This window comes from Geotrypetes seraphini, chromosome 8 (assembly GCF_902459505.1).
Source record: "Geotrypetes seraphini chromosome 8, aGeoSer1.1, whole genome shotgun sequence".
Lineage (NCBI taxonomy): Eukaryota > Metazoa > Chordata > Amphibia > Gymnophiona > Dermophiidae > Geotrypetes > Geotrypetes seraphini.
The window spans coordinates 115,534,680-115,555,777 of NC_047091.1; the positions used below are offsets into that span (position 1 = coordinate 115,534,680).

At 43.0% G+C, this 21,098-nt stretch overlaps 1 protein-coding gene across 1 annotated transcript in view; it reads right to left on the bottom strand.

Moving 5' to 3' along the window:
• Positions 1-21,098, bottom strand: part of COPE (COPI coat complex subunit epsilon) — a 48,783-nt gene that overhangs the window by 25,545 nt on the left and 2,140 nt on the right. Inside the window, exons 2-5 of the mRNA XM_033954961.1 lie at positions 12,490-12,552; positions 12,130-12,230; positions 10,827-10,979; positions 9,985-10,038 (exon numbers count right to left, since the gene is read on the bottom strand). Coding sequence (XP_033810852.1) covers positions 9,985-10,038; positions 10,827-10,979; positions 12,130-12,230; positions 12,490-12,552 — 371 coding nt within the window. The remainder of the gene's footprint in view (positions 1-9,984; positions 10,039-10,826; positions 10,980-12,129; positions 12,231-12,489; positions 12,553-21,098) is intronic.

Genomic DNA, 21,098 nt, shown 5'->3' on the forward strand with positions numbered 1-21,098 from the left:
GTGAAGAGATCCCACGTGCCAATCCCATTTTTTCTCAAAATCTGGCACGCTGCTGGCCTCAATTACCTGTAGTGGAAGACTATTCCAGTGATCAACCACCCTTTCGGTGAAGAAATATTTTCTGGTGTCACCATAAAATTTCCCACCCCTGAATTTCAACGGATGCCCTCTTGTTGCCATGGGACCTTTAAGAAAAAAGATATCTTCTTCCACCTCGATACGGCCCATGACATATTTGAACGTCTCAATCATGTCTCCCCTCTCTCTGTGTTCCTCGAGTGAGTATAGCTGCAACTTATCCAGCCATTCCTCATACGAGAGATCCTTGAGTCCTGAGACCATCCGGGTGGCCATTCGCTGAACTGACTCAACTCTCAGCACATCTTTGTGGTAATGTGGCCTCCAGAATTGTACACAGTATTCCAGATGGAGTCTCACCATGGATCTGTACAATGGCATTATGACCTCGGGCTTACGGCTGACGAAACTTCTACGGATACAACCTATGATTTGTCTAGCCTTGGATGAAGCTTTGTCCACTTGATTGGCAGTCTTCATGTCTTCATTAATGATCACCCCCAAGTCTCGTTCTGCTACAGTCCTTGCTAGGGTCTCACCATTTAGGGTGTAAGTCCTGCATGGATTTTTACTGCCAAGGTGCATGACCTTGCATTTTTTGGCATTGAAACTTAGTTGCAAAGTCCTGGACCAATGCTCCAGTAGGAGTAGGTTATGTGTTATACTGTCGGGTATTGAGCTTTTGTCAGGCACTGTGCTTTGTCTGTTGTGCTCTTGCCTACTATGTTGCATAGTTTGGCGTCATCGGCAAATAACGTAATTTTACCTCGAAGCCTCTTAACCAAGTCTCTTATGAAGATGTTGAATAGGATCGGGCCCAAGACCGAGCCCTGCGGCACTCCGCTGATCATCTCCATCGTTTCGGAGGGGGTGCCTTTTACCATCACCCTTTGAAGTCTACCTCTAAGCCAGTCCTTAACCCATGCAGTTAATGTTTCACCTAATCCCATTGAACTCATCTTGCTCAATAACATGCGATGTGGGAGGCTATCAAATGCTTTGCTGAAGTCCAAGTACACGATGTCCAGGGACTCCCCTATATCCAGCTTCCTTGTTACCCAGTCAAAGAAGCTGATCAGATTGGATTGGCAGGACCTTCCCTTTGTAAATCCATGTTGATGGGGATCCCGTAGATTCTCCTCATTCAGGATCGTATCCAATTGGTATTTGATTAGAGTTTCCATAAGTTTGCTCACTATCGATGTGAGACTCACCGGTCTGTAGTTCGCAGCCTCCGTCCTGTATCCTTTTTTGTGGAGTGGAATGACGTTAGCCATTTTCCAGTCCAACGGGACTCTTCCTGTACTTAGGGAAAGATTGAAGAGCGTGGATAACGGTTCCGCCAAGACTTAACTTAACTCCTTGAGCACCCTGGGGTGTAGTTTGTCTGGTCTCATAGATTTGATAGCTCATAGTAAACACTGCTGGGCATAAGCTCGAAATTTCAAAATGGATCTTCCGAGCTTTCCCTTGTCTGCAGCTGAGGGCCAGATCCCAACGCCTCGCAAGTGAAGACTGAGCAGAACTATTCATTTAAGATTTTGGCTTTATCGGAGTCCGATTCTACATAGTTCCCGTCGGGTTTCCTAAGGTGTACTATCCCATCTGTGTTTCTGTTTCTGTCACTAATATACCTGAAGAAGGATTTATCGCCCTTCTTGATGTTCTTCGCTAGATTCTCCTCCATTCGGCCTCTCTGACTGCTGTTTTGACTGCTTTTGACTTGGCCAGATAGTCTTCCCTGGATTCCTGCTTCCCTGATTGTTTGTAGGAGATGAATGCAAAAGGGAAGCAAAGAAGAAGGGGGGGAGGAGGAGAAGACCTAATGATATTAAGCAAAAGAATAGGAGTGTAAGGTGATCTTATAAAGTTAATTATCAAAGAGCAGAGTTTTCAGTTTTCTCTGGAATTAGGCATGGTTGGTTTCTCTTCTTATTGACTGCAAGATCATTCCAGATTTTGACTCCCAGGAAGATGAATATGGTTTGGAAGTGACAATAACACAATAACATTAGAATAATTCTCAGCTATTCCTTCCCAAGTAACTCTGCAAAGCAGATAGATGTCATTATGTGACTTCTAAAACATTTGGAATTATACCCTGCATTCACTGAATTAGTGTCAAGGCATCTGTGCAGCCATTTCTCCTGAAGTTGGCTTGGGAAATTTGGTGTAATCAGCATGAGCACTGAACAATGAATCTCAGGATACTTCATTAGCGGGTGGGGGTGGAGGCTGGAATCTTATCTTAAAGCCTGCTGTTTACTACAGAAAAACATGATAGTTTGTCACGTAGCCAGTAATGTGAAATAGCATAAAAGGAACAAGCATGGGATTTTCTTCAGAATCCATTGGTGCGCCATAAAGAGATAGTCCCACGATTGACCCGGTCCATCAGCTGCCTGAAAAGGGGATTCTCGAGCTGTGAAAAGTTGGTGTTGCTGCAATCATGGTGAAGTTGTTCTAAATCATTTGTGCTTTGTATATTACTGCTATGCAATTTATGTAACGAATAAATTAGTATAATTAGCATTACCTTGTGTATGTCGTGAAGTGCTGACTGCCTAACGAACTTGGCATTACAGCATCCCACCATACTGCTTCACTGCCAATCTACATCACATATTTTACAAGCCCAGCTTCTTTACTGTGCCCTGGACTCTTTCTGCTTTGTCCTGATGGCAACGTGTAACTCAGCCTGCTGGTTTAGAAAGTCAGTCACCTGACTTACATGCCCTAACTTAAGAGCCCCAATAAAATCTGAGGCTTCAGAAAAGAGCCAGGAAAACTTGCACAGTTTCCTAAGGCTTACAATCTGTTTGTTCCTAAGGCAGCAGGAGGTTAAGAGACCGGAATATGAATCCTCAACTGTCTTAGGAACAAACAGATTGTAAGCCCTCTGGGGACATGAAAATACCTACTGAAGCTGCATATAACTCATCTTCTACTACTACTGAAAAAGACCTGAGCTAATTCAAATCCTTCACCACTGCTTCATGACACCTTCTGCTGTGGAGATCATTTTGTACATTAAGAGTTTTTATCTGCACAGGTGCAGCTGTGGGGATATTACTGTGACTGAGAAAATTGTTCAGCACCACCATGATAAGGGAGTCTTACACTCTCCCCGGTGCTGAGCACTGCCCATTTCCCATAGCACAAATGTCACAGAGTATTAAAAGCCCACACAGCATTCCAGACTCTGTGACTGGCTGTTGGAACATATCCTTGACACTGTGAACAGAACAAATGGGCAGACTGGAAGAGCCCATTGGTCCTTTCTGCTGTAATATACTATTTTAATATGCAACAAGGGAAGATTAGATTCTTACCTCAATAATCTTTCCAGTATAAAGAGACGTAAGTTTTGACCAGTGGGTTACTTCCCTTCACCCATGAGAATTGCAAAAGGCATCATCTACATTTTTCAACTCCGCATCCTTGTGTCACTGGGCAGTGCCTCAGCTCCTCAGTTCATACCAAACAATGGATAACCACTTAAAGCCTAAGTGGCTTACAATATAAACATACATAGTCATGTACACACACGTAATCAGTAATAAAATTTTCTACTTAATCCTTCCAACTCTTCTATGTTGCTAAAACTAGCACATAGCTTAAAAAAACTTAGATAAAACAGATTATCAAAATCTAAAACATCACTACCTAGTAAAAAGTTTCACAAACAAATGTTTTTAGTTGCTTCCTAAAGGACATCTTATCTTTAGATAGTCTCAAATATCCTGGTAAAGCTCCTATAGTCTCCCCTAAAGATTTGTCTATAGAGTTAATGGCTAGTTCTTTGTACTTGTTGAACCAAAGAACAGTAATCATCTTCATATTTTCTTGGCAGCTCAGAGACCAGCATCTGGAGACACATATATATGTCTGAGACAGAAAGCAAGCTAAGTGAGAATCTGACAGGGTGGGCCATCAAGACTCATTCCTTTATACTCGAGTCTTGACCAGTGGGATGTACCAAAGATGTCACCTGAGTCCAGGGCAGGGCAGATGAGCCTGCTGCTATCACCAAGGACCCAAATGCGATGTCCACTTGTGCTGTCACGTCCACTCTGTAAAACCTTGTAAAAATATGGATGGTGGACCACGCAGCTACCCTACAAATCTCCTTGGGCATAACTGCCACACTTCTGGTGAAATGTGCTTTTAAAGAGAGGAGGCTGTTTACCATGGCCAATGCCCATAGACTAAACAGTCATGTGAATCCATTGGGAAATGGGAGCCTTTGAGTCTGGCTTTCTCCAAAAGTTGTTAACACAAAAAGATGGACTGAAAAATTATCATCATTTGTCACCTTGAGATAATCGAGAAGTATTTTCCTCACCTACAGTAACCCCTGACTTACATGGAATGCCAAAAACACTTTTAGCAGAAAAGGCGGCACACTGTCCAGATACATGCCAGCCTCTGTAAATCTGAGGAAAGTATCTCTGTCTGACAGAGCCTGAAACTTTGAAACCCTTCTTGCTGAGGCAATAGCCACCAGGAAAACTGGCTTGACAGTAAGATCCATCAGTGACTCGTTCTGTAAGGGTTCATACGGGGCTTTACAGAGGGCCCATAAATCAATATTAAGATTCCATGTAGGAAATGATTGACACATGGGAAGATGTAACTGCAATGCTCCCTTCATAAATCTTGTTATATCGGGATGGAAAGCTAAGGAGACTTTCTCCACTTGAGCTCAGAAACACAAGAGGCTGTCCATCTGCATACCCACCAGGCCTTTTTTAATCCCATCCTGAAGAAATTACTATGGCTATCTGAGCCCTATAAAGCTCTTCCTTTAAAATGATCAATACATCAGCATTGAAAAGTCTTCCAAGTCATAGCTTAAGCTGCAACCATTGCTGGCTTCTTGGATTGTAGAAGAGCAGCTATGACCACCTCTGAATAATCTTTTCTGCACTAGCGTTGCACGTTCAAATGTCATGCCGTAAGCCCTAAGCATTCTGGATTCTCCAGGGCAAATGGTCCTGAGAATGAAGTGCTGGAAGCAGCTGAACTAGATTCACGTACCATGGATGATGCAGTCCAACCTGCACCACAAGAAGCACCAACTCATGATGGGTCGCTATGCTTGGAATGACTGGGCCTATCATTGGCCATGGAGGAAACATGTATAACAACTCCTCTATTGGCCCAGGTTGGAATAAGGCATGCACGTCAGTGCTTCCCAGCTCAAATCTCTGACTGAAGTCCCGAGATGCTTTATTGTTGTCTGCGGATGCCATCAGGTCGTTTGGCAGCCTACCCCATCACTTTATCATGCTGTTGAGATACTTCTGGGTGAAACCCCACTCCCCCAGATCCAGGTTCTGGGGGTTGAGATAGTAGGTTTGCACATTGTTCGCTTGCACATTGTTCACTCCCAGTACCTGCACCGCTGATATGGCTTCTAGGTGGTCTTCCACCCGGGAAAACAATAACTGGACCTCCAGTTTCAACGGAGCACTCATAGTGCCTCCTTATCTGTGGACATATGCAACCACTGTGGCGTCTGAGAAAACCCTGACCGCTTTGCATTCCAGGGTCCTTTCGAAGGACTGCAGTGCTAACCAAATGGCTCACAGTTCCCATTTGATGAGGGACCAGTTTCCCTGAGATGATAACCAGCAGCCCTGAACTGGACGACTGTCGCAATGACCTCTAAGCTGTAAAAACTTGCATCTGTCATCAGTGTCACCCAAGAGGAAATATGGAGAGGTAGGATCTTGGACAGTGTCTCCGCCTGGAGCCACCAGCAGTAACTTTGCCATGTTTCCGCCTTTCAGGGCAACTGCATCGAAAGCAGATCCTTCAGAGAAGACCAGCGGGTTAGCAGTACATTCTGAAGAGATCGTATATGAGCTTTTGCCCAAAGTCCCAGGTAGTGCAAAGCTGAAGGAGCTTACATTGCCAGGATCTGAAAAATCCAGCATTTTAGCTTCAATCTGCACGATTCTGGCAGGATAACATGACCCTCTGCTGTGTTGATGAATCACCAAGTACTCCAGGAATTGTACCAGGTCCTGTGACTCTTCTGAAAGTTTATAATCAATCCCAGGTTCTGCAGGAGCTGGACCAATTTGTGCCACTGCTTTGCTACTGTTGACTTTGGACAAGGCTCTGATTAGCCAATGATTCAAGATTAGGTTCTTACCTTTGCTAATCTTCTTTCTTGTAAATCTTCACTTTATTCCAGGACTAGTGGGTTATTTCAATGTAATGTAATGTAATTTATTTCTTATATACCACTAAACTCCGTTAGGATTCTAAGCGGTTTACAGAAAAAAACAGACAATAGGGTGCATTAAAATTATAAGTAAAATAAAAGTAAAATAGGTACTTAGATATTCCCTTACTGTCCCGAAGACTCACAATCTAACTAAAGTACCTAGAAAAATGACAATTAGTAGAGTAATGAAAAAATTAAAATAGAGATAGATGAGAAAAAATAAGAAAATAAACATTCTAATAAGACTACACTGGTCTAAAGGACTTTAAAAGGTTGAAAAAAGAGGGGAGATAGGAAATAGAAATTCTGCTTATCAAACTTAAGTGATGTACATTTAAAAAATATTAAATTGGGTTACATAAACTATGACACACGGACGTACTGTTACGAAAGGGATGAAGAGGGAGAACTACATGTCAAAATAGGACAAAGAACCATTGAAAGGTAGAACAAAGGGGAGGGGGCGCCAGGGATCTGTAGGAAGTCTCAAACCCTTGAAGCTTTTACCCCCTCCCCCTCGCATGCTCCTGTGTACTCCAGTCAGTTTTGAAGTAGCCAGGAACATCTGTAGATAATAAGAACAAGAGAGAGAAGAACATGGAACTCTCCAACAATCAAATCAATTCTGCTCTTATAAACAAATGCAACAACAATGCAAACGAATAGTAAGTTATGAAACATAGAAAACCTGAATGACAAAACAGTGCTAAAGGTGAGAAACAGCCGGCACTGTCAGAAGGGGGCATCTAAACTAGCTCCCCCTCACCACCAAATTAAGTGCTAAATCCAGTCTGATGACACTCTTAGGAAGGCTGGTCAGAAAACAGAAATCCAGCTTACCATTACTTGTAAGGCAGACCATTGGCGAATCAGCAAGAATAGGGCGGGTTCCTGGAATAAAGTGAGGATTTACAAGAAAGAAGATTAGCAAAGGTAAGAACTTAATCTTTCATTCTTGTACAATCCCACTTTATTCCGGGACCAGTGGGATGTAACAGAGCAGTCCCAAAAATTCAGGGTGGGACTGATGAGCCTGCTGCCAACATAGAGGAACCAAAAGCAGCATCCTGCTTAGCTGCTGCATCAATCCTGTAAAACTTGGTGAAAATATACAAGGAGGACCATGTAGCAGCCCTATAAATCTCATCCAAAGACACAGCTGACAACTCTACCCAAGAGGAGGAAACTTCTCTGGTCGAATGAACCCCCACCACTAGGGGGGGGCTTCTTCCCGGCCCACGTATGTTGCAGAAATGGGCAAGCAAATCCACCTGGAAATGGTAGCCTTAGAGGCTGGCCTACCTTTGTGGGCAGGCCCCACCAGAACAAACAGGTGGTCAGAAAGACGAAACTCATTGGTAACTTCCAAATACCACAACAAAAGCCTGTGCACATCGAGGGACTACAGCACCCGGTCCTGTTCCCTCAAATCCAAGGAAACAAACGCAGGAAGCCAGATATCCTGATTCATATGGAAAGTGGAAACCACTTTCAGAAGAAAGGAAGGAACAGTACACAGCATCACTGCAGAATCTGCAATATGCAGAAAAGGATCCCTGCAGGACAAAGCCTGAAGCTCTGAAAACTCTCTGGGCTGAAGTAATAGCCACAAGAAAGACCGTCTTGACAATGAGATCCATCAGATGCCTGCTCCAAAGGCTCATACAGCAGACGAGCCAAAGAGTGCAGAACCAGATTTAGGTTCCATGACGGACAGGGAAGGTGCAAAGGAGGCCCGAGTCTTAACACGCCCTGCAGAAAATGCACCACATCCGGATGAACTGCCAAGGGGCCCCTCAATGAAGGAGAGCCCATACACAAAAGACCAGCAATCTGAACCCGGACCAAAGCCATTGCAAGACCCTTCTTCAGGCCATCCTGCAGAAACTCCAGCACCCAAGGAATTGAAGGAACAGAAGGGTCCTCCTGTCTGAGGGCACACCAAGCTTGGTATCACCTCCAAGCCTTCACAAAGGCTGCCACTATGTACTTTCGTTTACTCTGAAGCAACGTGGTAATCACTGCTGAAGAATAGCCCTAGCCCAACAAGGATGCACACTCAAGAGCCATGCTGTCCAAGGGGCTTACTGCCACGCAGGGAACCCCCTCCCAGAAGCAGACATTCTTCAACAGTCTGCGATCTCCTGCAGTCCAGGATGTCCCTGCAGGGAACATCCACAGCATAAGGGTGAAGCCATGAACGAAAATTACTGTAAAATCACAAAAAGAAACATGAGCAGAAAAGATAAGCTCCTACAACCTGGCTTGTAGGAATTGAAACTGAAGTACACAGGAGAATGCTCAGTGGTAAGATGTGAGGGTGAGGGAGTAAAAGCTTCAAGGTTTTGAGGTTTCCTACAGATCCCTGGCGGGAAGAGGGAAATAACCCACGGGTCCCAGAATAAAGTGCAATTGTGCGCCGTTATCACCACCATCACCTTTGTAAAGGTGGAAGGTGCTGTTGTCAAACTGAAATAGCAAGCTGAAAACTGGAAATGTCTCTCCAGTGCCTAGCGTAAATATGAGCCGCTGTAAATTGCAGCAAGGTTTACGAATTCCCCTGGTGTTACCAAGGCTATGATCAAATGTCCAGTCTCCATTCAATACCGCATTGACAGACTTCAGAACCAAGAGAGGTTTCCAGTCATCTGAGTTTTTTGTGGGAACAATAAAGTATCTCTGTATCTTCTCCCAGGAAGAGCTGTTCCAGGACTTCTGGGAACCTATGTGGTACCAGGAAGCCTTAGAATTTGGAAAAGAACCCCAAAATAATAAATCAAATGCAGAGCAGAAGACACCTTCTCAACTCGCTGCCAGAAAGAAAAAACTGAGGAGCTGAGGCACTGTCCAGCGACACACGGAGTCATAAGAACATAAGTAGTGCCTCCGCTGGGTCAGACCTCAGGTCCATCTTGCCCAGCAGTCCGCTCCCGCGGCGGCCCGAACAGGTCACGGCCTGTCTGAGACACCAGAAGGGGCCCCCTTGCCACCTTGGTTTCCCATTGAGTTTTATCTTCCCATCGAAGTCCTAACCCTCCGGTCTTGCACATGCACGACCTGGTCGGATTTCTATACTTATTACTTGGTTTGCTTTCTATACCTGTGTTACATCCCAGCACCTCTCTCAGTATCCCACGATCCCCCTATCCCTCAGGAATCCGTCCAATCCCTGTTTGAATCCCTGTACCGTACTCTGCCTGATCACATCCTCCGGTAGCGCATTCCAAGTGTCCACGACCCTTTGGGTGAAGAAAAACTTCCTTGCATTTGTTCTGAACCTATCTCCCTTCAGTTTCTCCGAATGCCCCCTCGTGCCTGTTGACCCCTTCAGCCTGAAGAATCTGTCCCTATCCACCCTCTCTATGCCCCTCATGATCTTGAAGGTCTCTATCATATCTCCCCTGAGCCTCCTTTTTTCCAGAGAGAAGAGCCCCAGCCTATCCAACCTCTCGGCATATGGGCAGTGTTCCAGCCCTCTTACCAGTTTCGTTGCTCAGAGTTGAAAAACGTATATGATGTCTTCTGCAATCCTCATGGGTGAAAGGAAGTATCCCACTGGTCAAGTATTGTCTTTCTTTTGCACTGGAAACTTCAGTCCTGTTCTAAGACATTTCAACCTGTGTCCTACTTCTAAACAAACATGAAAAGCATTAAGAGTAGTCACTTACCGGGCTAAATCCAGCCTGTCAAGCTTCAGCAAGATCTGTATTATCATAGCCAAACTGTAAGGAAACACAGACAGACAAGAATTATGAACCATTACTCTGCAGTCTCAGATATATTTAGGCCTAGATTCACTAAACTTACCGATCTGGATCATTGTTGGGCAATTCTCGGCTGAGTTTTGCCGAGCAACCAATTCACTACAGATTCTACATGCAAATGATCTGATCGGACGCACACCCTATAGCGATCCCACTGATTGCTGTAACAATTACAGTGGAATTTCACAGTGGAATAAAAATTCAGGTAGACAAAGACTTGAATATAAAGATTAAGAAGTAAATTTGACCCAATGTTGATAAATGGTGATTGTTCTCTTTGAGGAGCCCCAAAAGAAGGGATGAGAATCTTGGAGTCCACCACTGAAGGCCTTTAAAAAATATATTTTTGTTCTGGTCTGTTATAGGATGTTGCATATATAATGTGATCTATTTTGTAGAACCAATCCTTTCAAAATATTAAGTTTTTTGTGCTTTTTTTTTTACTTTTTAAGAAATTATATTATAAAATGGCCATAGGCTATTCCTCCATGTGAAATGTCTACTGTTTAGAGCAACCAAGAGAGAATTAAAAGGCTGCCGGCTCAAATCCTACTGAAACTAGTTGCAATTTTCTTTAGAATTATTCAAGATGGAGTACTTTTCTGTAACTTGGATGTGCCTAGTACTGTGTCTAAAAATGGGCATCTATCCTTTTAGACACGGACATACCTACCCATTCTGCAATTGGAGTTGGACATCCATATTTTGGCTCCCTCCATAGTGCTGCCCATAACATGCCCACTTACCACTCCAAACTGTCCCCCTGGTGAAGTGTACGCAAAGCAGCATCCGTGTTCATGTCATGGAAATAGATTGAGGCAGCCATTAGCAGGAAGGTTGTGTTTGTGACATCCACACTTTTTGCCATCTTCTTATCCAACTCAGCAACAATAGTGTCCCTTGGAAAAGAAAGAGCATAGAAGGTTAAGACCTGAGCTCCTTTCTACAGCATTCAACATTTACAGCCTGGTTTTATAGCAAGACACCTATGTGAAAAGTCCAAAAATGTGCCTATAACTAACACATAAGATGCCTATGTGCCCTATATAAGATAGGCTCCCAGCCCTTGTAGCATGCATATGCCATGCTTTGGTTGAACCCACAGAAAGGTGGTATGTCAAATCCATGACTCTTTACATTTTAAGTGTAGGTGTGTGTATATGTGTGTGTATATAGATTACATGCATCGTCATACTGGGACAGACCAAAGGTCCATCAAGCCCAGTATCCTATTTCTAAGAGTGGTCAATCCAGGTTGCAAGTACCTGGCAAGATTCCAAAACAGTAAAGCAGATTTTATGCTGCTTATCCTACACCAAACTGTTATTAGGCACGACAATACATATACTAGAATAACTTGCTTAGAGCTGCTATTCTTCAAGCTGCCAAAAAACTTTTTTTCTTTGTATTTATTAACTTGTTTAATATTTATGGAGACATGGTTTAATGGAGTAAGCAAGTTGCTTATGAATTCTGCACTTCCAGTACCCCGACCCTGAAGAAGTATGAAACGTGTCGGAAGGGAACTGGTGCAGCAACACTTTTGACTAAGAATATATAAGAATATACATGAATTAATTAATGAAATAAGAATGAAATTCAGAAAAACACTGTTGGTATAAATGTAACTTATAAATTTAACATAAAAATAAGAAAAGGGAATATTAGAATACACACCAAAGAAAAGGAGAACTTGTGAGGAGTGCTGCCACACTGATCTAATTAATCGGGTGGTATTCTGAGGATCCCCGGTGTGGTAACAGGAAAGTTAAACAAGTTAATAAAGAAAAAGAAAAAAGAAAGTTTTTTGGCAGCTTGAAGAATAAAAGCGCTAAGCAAGCTTATCCTATACATCACTAGGAATGCCTACACATGGTATGCATATTTAGAGGTGTGTTTATCACCAGCCACTTTTACAAAAGGCTCTCTCTACATGTAAGGCAAACTTTCCCTGTGAAACAAACTTTATAAAATTACCCCCTTTATGCAGGACTGTTACTTAACCCTGGGAATGATACTAATACTTTGATAACCAGTCACCTTTATTACCTGCGGCTCTCATCTGAAAGATACTCTGCAAACATTCGGACAGCTTGAAGCTCAGCAGCAGCATTTGGCCTGATTTCATCCAACACAACACCATATTTTCTCTGTTAAAATTTAACAAAATTACCAACTTAGGCTGCCATCACTTGAATAGAAATTTGAGTCAACATATTAAAACAAGTGGTCAAAGCTAATACACAAGTCTTTTTGCCAATGTGGCCCCCATTTAAAAAAATAATGAAAATCACTGATCTACAGCGACATAGCAGATTGAAAGAGCAATGGGCCCTTTATCGTGAATAAAGTTATACATAAACAGAAATGCACTATAAACAGCACACAGGTCCATTTAGGATCACATACTTGTGCAATGTATGCTCTGTACAGGAAAACATCTCTTTCAACTTCCTTCTCTGGACTGGAAACCTGGAAGGAACATCAAGATGCATCAAAAACATTTAGTAAGCATGTTGTCTTGCCCAAACAATAAATGTATTTCATTTATGAAGGTATATGCAATCTTTGTGGAAGAAATCCATTCAAAATTATTCATAGTGAGGGAAACCCCCCCACAGTTAACAGGTAGAGTAAACAAATTACAAACAAGACCATAATAATAAACATACCCAATATCAGAAAAAAAAATTTTCAAACATTTCCTAAAAGATAAGGAAATCTGAAGAGACCTAAGAACCGCAAGGAGTTTGTTCCACATTCTGGGCTAATGATCCTGAACACTTTCCTCCTCCACTGATCTTTCCTAGTCACAGTGAATCTGCTGAATAAAACATGAGATAACTCACCCTGGACAAGGAGATCTTGCAGCTGACCATGGCATTAGCCATACTGACTAGGAAAATGCCCTACATCTCATTATTTCCACCTTAAATAAATACCACCTTAAAAAATTCACCCTGGACAAGGAGATCTTGCAGCTGACCATGGCATTAGCCATACTGACTAGGAAAATGCCCTACATCTCATTATTTCCACCTTAAATAAATACCACCTTAAAAAATTCACCCTGGACAAGGAGATCTTGCAGCTGACCATGGCATTAGCCATACTGACTAGGAAAATGCCCTACATCTCATTATTTCTACCTTAAATAAATACCACCTTAAATAAAATGTTTGACTGCACAAACTAAGTATTGACATTGAAAAATTTGTTTTCAGATTTGCCAATAACTCAATTACCCTGGACAATCTATGCAAGTCAGGCTGCCCAGAGAAAAATTAGTATGGTGTCTTCAAGAATGGTGCCCCCCCCCAAAAAAAAAAAACCTGTAGGCAATTGTACTTAGTACCTTTAGCAACTTCTTGCAAAGGAAAAGACTGAAATAAAAGCCAGATCTTATGCTTTCCACCTTTAAAAGAAGCTGCCGGATTTATGCTGGATCCTCCAAGTGGAAAACAGAGGATGCAGCTCCCTTTTCTTCTCTATGAGAATTTACCCAAGAATCTGCCAGATCCCAAGCAAACCGCATTGGATCCTCTGAATGGGATCCAGTTCCTTTTTTCTTTATCAGCAATTGGTATAAACATCTTCCAGAACCACCCCCTCCCCCAAATGGCTTTCAAAGTGATCAGCAGCATGGTGAAGAAAAGGAAGTGAGGTCTTCTGGCTTCTACAGTTCCTATGCTCTCCATTTTAAAAGTTGCCAGTGATCTAGACGGAGGATGCTTGGGTAAACTACTGGCAAAGAAGAAAAGGGAGTCAGATCCTCCAGACACTATTCAAAGATGCTGGCACAGCTTCAGGATCTGAGGGACATCTGAATAAACCATTTGTCATCATTCTGTGAGCAACAATGCCAACAACCTCTAGCCCACAAGGTCCTGTAATAGTTTGTTATGTCTATGAAGACATATTAGCACGGTCAATGATGGCAGATAAAGACCCACAAATCCATCTAGTCTGCCCAAGGTGGTGGCCATAGCTGTGCCCACCACTCTTTATGGCCCCAGTCACTCATGCTTATATGTCGATTGTCAAATCTCCACCACATCAAACGTATCGGCAGCCAAACATGATGGAGATAATGTGTGGTTAAAACCAACACTTCAAGTATCACTGATAGTATTCAGCTTACTAGACAAGATGTCTAACCCTCCCTCCTGAGCACCATATGAAAATAAAGTGATCTTAATTTTTGAGCTACCAAAAAGCTTCCATTTCAACTTCCTTTCAAAGGCCATTACAAAACTAAAAGCTGCATCATCCAGCTCCACTATGCACGGACTGAGTTTAGGATGGAATGTATAGCATACAGTTTTTACTTAGTCCATTATAGCACTGGCTCTCAAATCCATTCTAGGGGACTACCCAGCCAATCGGAGGTGCATGTCTGTCATCTCATCTCTCTTATGCATATTCATTTGGGATATCCTGAAAACCCAACTAGCTGGATTTGAGAATCAATGTCCTAAATGACTAACTTCCTACAATTTTTTTTCATCTTCCAGAGCAGCCAGATCTCTTCCTCAACCAAATCAGAAGGCTATATATCCTGGAGCCACTTTGACATTTTTATTTTCTAGCAGCGCCATCTCCCTTGTTGTATGGGTGGTAAACCTCACTGCAAGAGCAGATTTAAAAAACCAAATCTTGTAGATCCATACTGTCAGCCTAGCATTGCTAGCAATCAGCATTTTTGGTTGCGCTAACCAATGTCAGCAAAGGCCTATGGGAGATCATATCATTCATGTCTGACCTTAGGGAATGTCATTTCAGACAGCCTTAATTAAATCAATGCTTTAAAGTAACAAACAAACTTGCAGCTAAGAGGTGCAAAGAAGTGTTAAGAAGATGTGTTAATGTCTGATGATTAGGATGGACACTTAGAATGTACAATGGGTCCAGGTGCACAGATAACTAAGATTAATCAGAAACTATTGTCAGAGGCATACTGGAAAGTACATTTGACTCCAGTCTATACTTCTCCAGTCTAGCACATCTCACTCACCTTCCTGATCAGTGAAACTAACCGTTGTTTCAGACAGTTTACTAAGGATGGGGATGCTTAACTTTAATAGATTCTATTGAAGTTCAATAGATTCTATTTGTTATAAAAAGCCCGCTCTCAACATCAATCCCCCTTCTCTATCTCTGGAACCCGAAGCTTAGACCATCACCCCCCCATCCCCCTTTCTCTCTCTCTCTGGCTCTCCCTGGAACTTCATGCTACTCTGTCTCTCTTTTCCTCTGGACTCTGTAAGGCAGGGAAACCGCTTTGCTCTCTGCTTAATTGTAATGCTTATGAATATTGCTTTTCCGTAAGCCTATTTCTGTAATATATTCTTTATGCAATTACTTCTGGCTTTGCTTGTTATTTGATTCTACTTCCTGGTGAATCTTCTCTGAAGGTATTGAACTCGGGACCGCGGATTGTAAGGCCGCTTCAACCATAACCCCTCCAAACCTTACATTTTGGAGGCTCTGTCTCGATCCTTCCTGACGATTTTGTCTGGGTAAATAGAATTCAATTTTTTTCTTGTATGGAATAGACAGGATTTTTTCTTGTATGCACTGTGCAATAGTATTGGCTGCATAAGACAAGGTGAGAGATGGTATTTGCCACTCAAAAGGCCTTGTGCAGTATAGACAGAGTGAGACAGAAATCGAAAGACCTTGGGAAACCCTTAGATTGTACTTTAGACTGGATGACACACTGGTGAAAAGTTCCAGTAATATTTTGGGTTTTATACTTGGCGAGATTTTACTTATCAATAGACTTTGTATTTTTGATTGATAGACAGAGTGAGATAGAAATCAAAAGACCTTCTGGAACCCTTAAATTGTTTTAGACTGGATGACACAGTTGTGAAAAGTTCCAGTAATATTTTGGGTTTTATATTTGGTGAGATTTTATTATCAAAAGTCTTTGTAGTTTTACCTGTGCCAGTTTGCATTTTATGCTTTGCTATTATAGACTTGCTAGAATGTGTTGCATGTAAGAATATTTGAGCTGCTCTGCATGGTCCGAAGTTAAAACAGTCACTCAATTAAGACACACCACATTTGTACTAATAGCTTTTATTTTTTTTTTTTTCTTTTGTGCTTTTAATTCTATTTCTTGTCAGTCTCTGCCCTGGTGAAAGGCCCAGTGCACACTGGACTGGAACTGGCAGTTGGCATCTTTGCTCTTCTAACAAACTTCTTACATTTTTTCCTGATAAACTTCTGCCTGTAAATTTCAGGTAGTAACCAGTGTGGGCATAAGTGTATTCTTTTACCGGTGATTCTTGCCTAATACACTTTACCTCATTTTTCTACCTATTAACTAAAGTCAATCTCAAAGGCTACACACAGACAGGGATATTTAGAAGGCCATATAAATATATGAACAAGGTCCACGAACCAAGGCAGACTTCTCCAGCCTCAAATATGGATGCTTTTGATTTTCAAGAATTCACAGATAATGTACAGAAATATTTTGACAAGAAGGGCAGCCCATATGAGGGTAATTTTCCAAAACACACATGGTATGATATTCAGAAACAAATGGTTAATCATTCTCAGGAGTTTAGAAAGAAAACAAATAAGATACAAAGTCTATTGATAAGAAAAATCTCACCAAGTATAAAACCCCACCATATTACTGGAACTTTTCACCAGTGTGTCATCCAGTCTAAAGTACAATCTAAGGGTTTCCCAAGGTCTTTAGATTTCTATCTCACTCTGTCTATACTGCACAAGGCCTTTTGTGTGGCAAATACCATCTCTCACCTTGTCTTATGCAGCCAATAATCCTATTGTACAGTGCATACACATGTACCAATCAGTTTGCGAGCCCTTTGTGACCCGATTGATTAACCTGTGTACCAATCCGATCCCGATCCGTGCATGCAAATGAGGGGAATCGGCATGCAAAGCAGGAAGGACGCAATTCATAAAACTTCTTCTGGCACACCAACTGCCTGGCCGATCAAAAAACTAGCGACTGGTAAGGACCAGTCACTTGTGCTAAAACCCTGCTCTCTGCCCCAATTCTCATGCTCTGGCCGCCCTGCTTCCTGCCCCAATTCTCCTGCTCTGGCCGCCCTGTTCTCTTCTCTGCCCTGATTCTCCAGCTCTGGCCGCCCTGCTCCGATTTGCCTGCTCTGGCCACCCTGCTCTCTTCTCTGCCCCGATTCTCTTGCTCTGGCCGTCCTGCTCCCTGCCCCGCTCAGCCCTGACTCACCTGCCTTTCCCTGCAGTGCTAGCCCATGGCTTTAACCCGTGGGTTTAAAGTGGGTTGAAACCATGGGCTCGTGAAGTAAAAACAAAACAGTAAAAGTAAAGTAATTTAAAAAAAACAAAAAACATAGGCGCGAAGGGCCAGCATATGCGCAGACCATCTACAGTCAAGGAAGATGGTCTGCACATGCTCAAGGATCGCTCTCCAGCGATCTGTGCAGTCTGAGGGGGGCGTGCCAAAGATTGCCTCCATTTGCTTGCAAGCCTTTAGTGAATTTGTCGGCCTGCATGCAATCGGACACGGATCTCAGGTTAGTGAATCTAGCCCAATGTTCCCCGAGATACATAGAGCTGCTTTCCTTCTAGACATTGTCTGGCTGCTTGAGGCCCTTTATGGGTCACCTTTTCTTCAGCATCCACGGCCTTTCCTGAGGGAGTTTCATTTCACGAGCTGTCTTCTCTCTCTGAGTTTAAGAGGTCGTGCACTGGAATTATAGTCTGGAGACGCTATAGACTGGCTTCTATGAAGTGCTCATTTACTTCAAGGTCCCCAGTACTGTGGATGTTTTTCTTCTCTTTTTGGTTATAGACTACCCAGTTTTGCTTTCCTTGGAATTCTGTTTTTCTTGGATCTCTTTCTACGGGATCCACTAAATGGCCTTTCATGTTTCTGGTCCTAGAGATTTTTCATTTTTCATTGGAGTTGTGGTAAAGTTTTTTCCAGTTCGAAAATACAGGGATAATTGTATTCCTGATGTCTTACTATGGACTGAGTCTGCTACTTCCAAGTTTTGGACATGCGACCCTGGTTACATTTATAGTATGTTTCTTAGTTCTTTCTCCTTCTTCCTAAATTTCTGTGGGGTACTGTTTTGCTACATATATTGCTAGAAATGTCTTCAGATGTATAATGCAATGGGACTTCTCATGTTCATTTCTGGAGGTTGGGGGGGGGGCTGAAGGGCCCAGAATGGAGCTCCACTGTGACCCTGGTCTAGCACTTGGTCTAGAGACTTATAGTTCTTTGAGGAGATTTTGAGATAGGTGAGGGGGGAGTTTTGGGAAGGGGGTTATCTTTGGATTTTTGTGGACGGGTGGGTGGGGAGTTTAGGAGGATGTTTGCGTTGGTATGGCTGGGGGTAGGTATGGATGGAGGTGTGTGTTTGGGGCCATGGTCCTTTTGGTTGTGTGATTCTGGTGTGTACTTCCTGCATTTTCTCTGTTAACCTTTTGCTTTGTTGAGCCTTTTGCTGTCTTGCTTGGGGGGAGCCAATGGCTGGGTCGGCTTCCTCCTGTTCTTATACCTGCACTTACTGCCTTTTCCTCATGATACTCCTGTTCCTCCATGATTCTTAAGTTTGTATCTTGGAATATTAATAGTATAGTATCTCCTATAAAGAGGCAGAAGATTTTATGTGTTTTAAACTGTCAAATGTTTTGTACTCAGTTTTGAATGTTTTTTGCTGTGTCCTATTAATTGGTAACTGGGGGGGGGGGGGAGAGGGAGTATTGGGGGATGATATAGGGGCTATTGTTCAAGGAATGCATATTTACTTTTGTCTCTGTAATCTTTGTTGGACTTGTTTATTTTTTACCAATAAAAAAGATTTAACATAAAAAGAAAGCAGCCATGGTGTGGGGTCCACGGGGATCTTCGTTTTAACTCCTGTGGACTTCACAGATCCCGCTTGCTCCCACTTACCCCCACCCCTCCTGCAGACACAGTTACCGATCTGGATCCCTGGGGTGTGTGGGAGGAGGGTAAGATGAGGATCCATGGGATGAGCAGAATCTGTGGGATCTGCAGAGGTCAAAACCAGAATCCTTGAGTGAGTGGGATCCGTGAGAGTTAAAACAAGGATCCCTGCAGACCCCATGCCACAGCTGCTTTCTTTTTAAGGCCATGTGCTTTATCCTCATTTTACCCTCTCCCATTCTAGGACAATAGAAAAAGCAATAGCTAGAAGACCCCAGGCTGGACTGGGGAGAGGGGCTGTAGCAACCGATGGAATTGGTGCGCAGTCCCCAAGATAAGAAGCTGCTCCTGGCAGTGGATCAGCAGCACACCTTCCTTCCATTCACCCTGCTTCTCCTCCTTTTGACTACTTATAATCTACTACTCTTTAACATTTCATTAGTGCTGATAGGCATACACAACGCTGTAGAGCAACATATGCTCATAGAGCTTACAATCTAAATTAACAGAGAACAGGACAAGTAGGGGCTTAGGGAGTTTCTCAAGGGGCTTAGGGTGAGGGGGTTATAAGTTAAATGCATTCTCAAAGAGGTGGGCTTTTTACTCAGGATTTTTAGAGTTCCAGGGACGGAACTTGACGTACTGACTCAGGGAGTTTGTTCCAAGCGTACAGTGCAGCAAGAGAGAAAGGGCATTGTCTGGAGTTGGCAGCTGAAGAGAAGGGTACAGATAAGAGAGATTTGCCTGACGAACAGAGTTCCTGGGGCGGACTGTAGGGAGAGAAAGGGGAGAGATATTGAGGAGCTAAACAGTGAATACGCTTGTAGGTCAATAAGAGGAGTTTGAATGGGATGTGGAACCAGTGAAGTGGAATATATATATTTATTTATTCATTCATTCATTCAATTATTTAGCCCGTCCTACCAAAGGAGCCCAGAACAGGTTACAAAGTACATCCACAATATAATCAAGATAGGACAGAGATGACATATAATATGACAATAAAACATATACACTAAGCAGCATCTGGTGAGAGTAGGTGGCGTAGGTGCGTTGACTCTGAGTGGCATTTCTGGGTGCATATAAGTTGTGCAGCAACATTCTGAATGGATTGAAGGGGAAAAGGATGGTTACACAGGAGGCCAGCAAGAAGCAGGTTGTAATAGTCTAGGCAAAAGGTGATAAGGGAGTGGATAAGGGCTTTGGTAGTGTGCTCAGAGAGGAAAGGTCGGATTTTGGTGATGTTATAGAGAAAGAAGTGACAGGTTTTGGTGGTCTGTTTGATTTGCGGAGAGAAGATGATGACATCAAGGTTGCAAGCTGACAAAACACAGAGGATGAGAGTGTTATAAACCAATGGAATTTTAATGGGGGGGAGGGTAAAATGCAGCAGTCAATAGCTTGTAACCTGAGAATAACAGTGAGAAAACAAACAGGGGTTCGACCTAGCTACTGACCTCTAGACCTTGGGCTACTACTTAAGAATGACACGGGGACAAATTTTTCCCCATCTCCGAGGGAACTCATTTTCCCACCCCGTTCCCGCAAGTTCTTTTCCTGCCCGTGCTCGATTCCTACAAGCTCCGTCCTCATCTGCACAAGCCTCAAACACTTTAAAATCATAAGTGTTTGAGGCTTGTGGGGTTAAGGCATAGCTTACAGGAATGGGGCAGGGGTAGTGACAAAACTCGTAGGGGCAGGATGGGGAAATTGAGTTCCTGCGGGGTCATAGAAAAATTTGTCCCTGTGTCATTCTCTAGCTACTACTACTACTTATCACTTATATAGCATTGAAAGACGTACAAAGCGCTGTATATTTTAACATTTATAGATGGTCCCTGCTCGGAAGACCTTACAATCTAACTTTGACGTAGAGAATGGCACGGTGGCTGTTACCCACGGGTAACCTGCCGAAATGGGGAGAGAAAAATAGTGGTTTCCATGGGGATGGGGACAAGGAGCTGCCCATGGAGCGGTGAATGATCTCGTCTCCGCAGTGAAATAAGGAAACGCGCGCGGTCACCGATCATGCGGTCCAGCAATCGTCCAGCCATCTCCCTTCCTCCCCCTCACCTTATGTGGCGAATTTCATTTT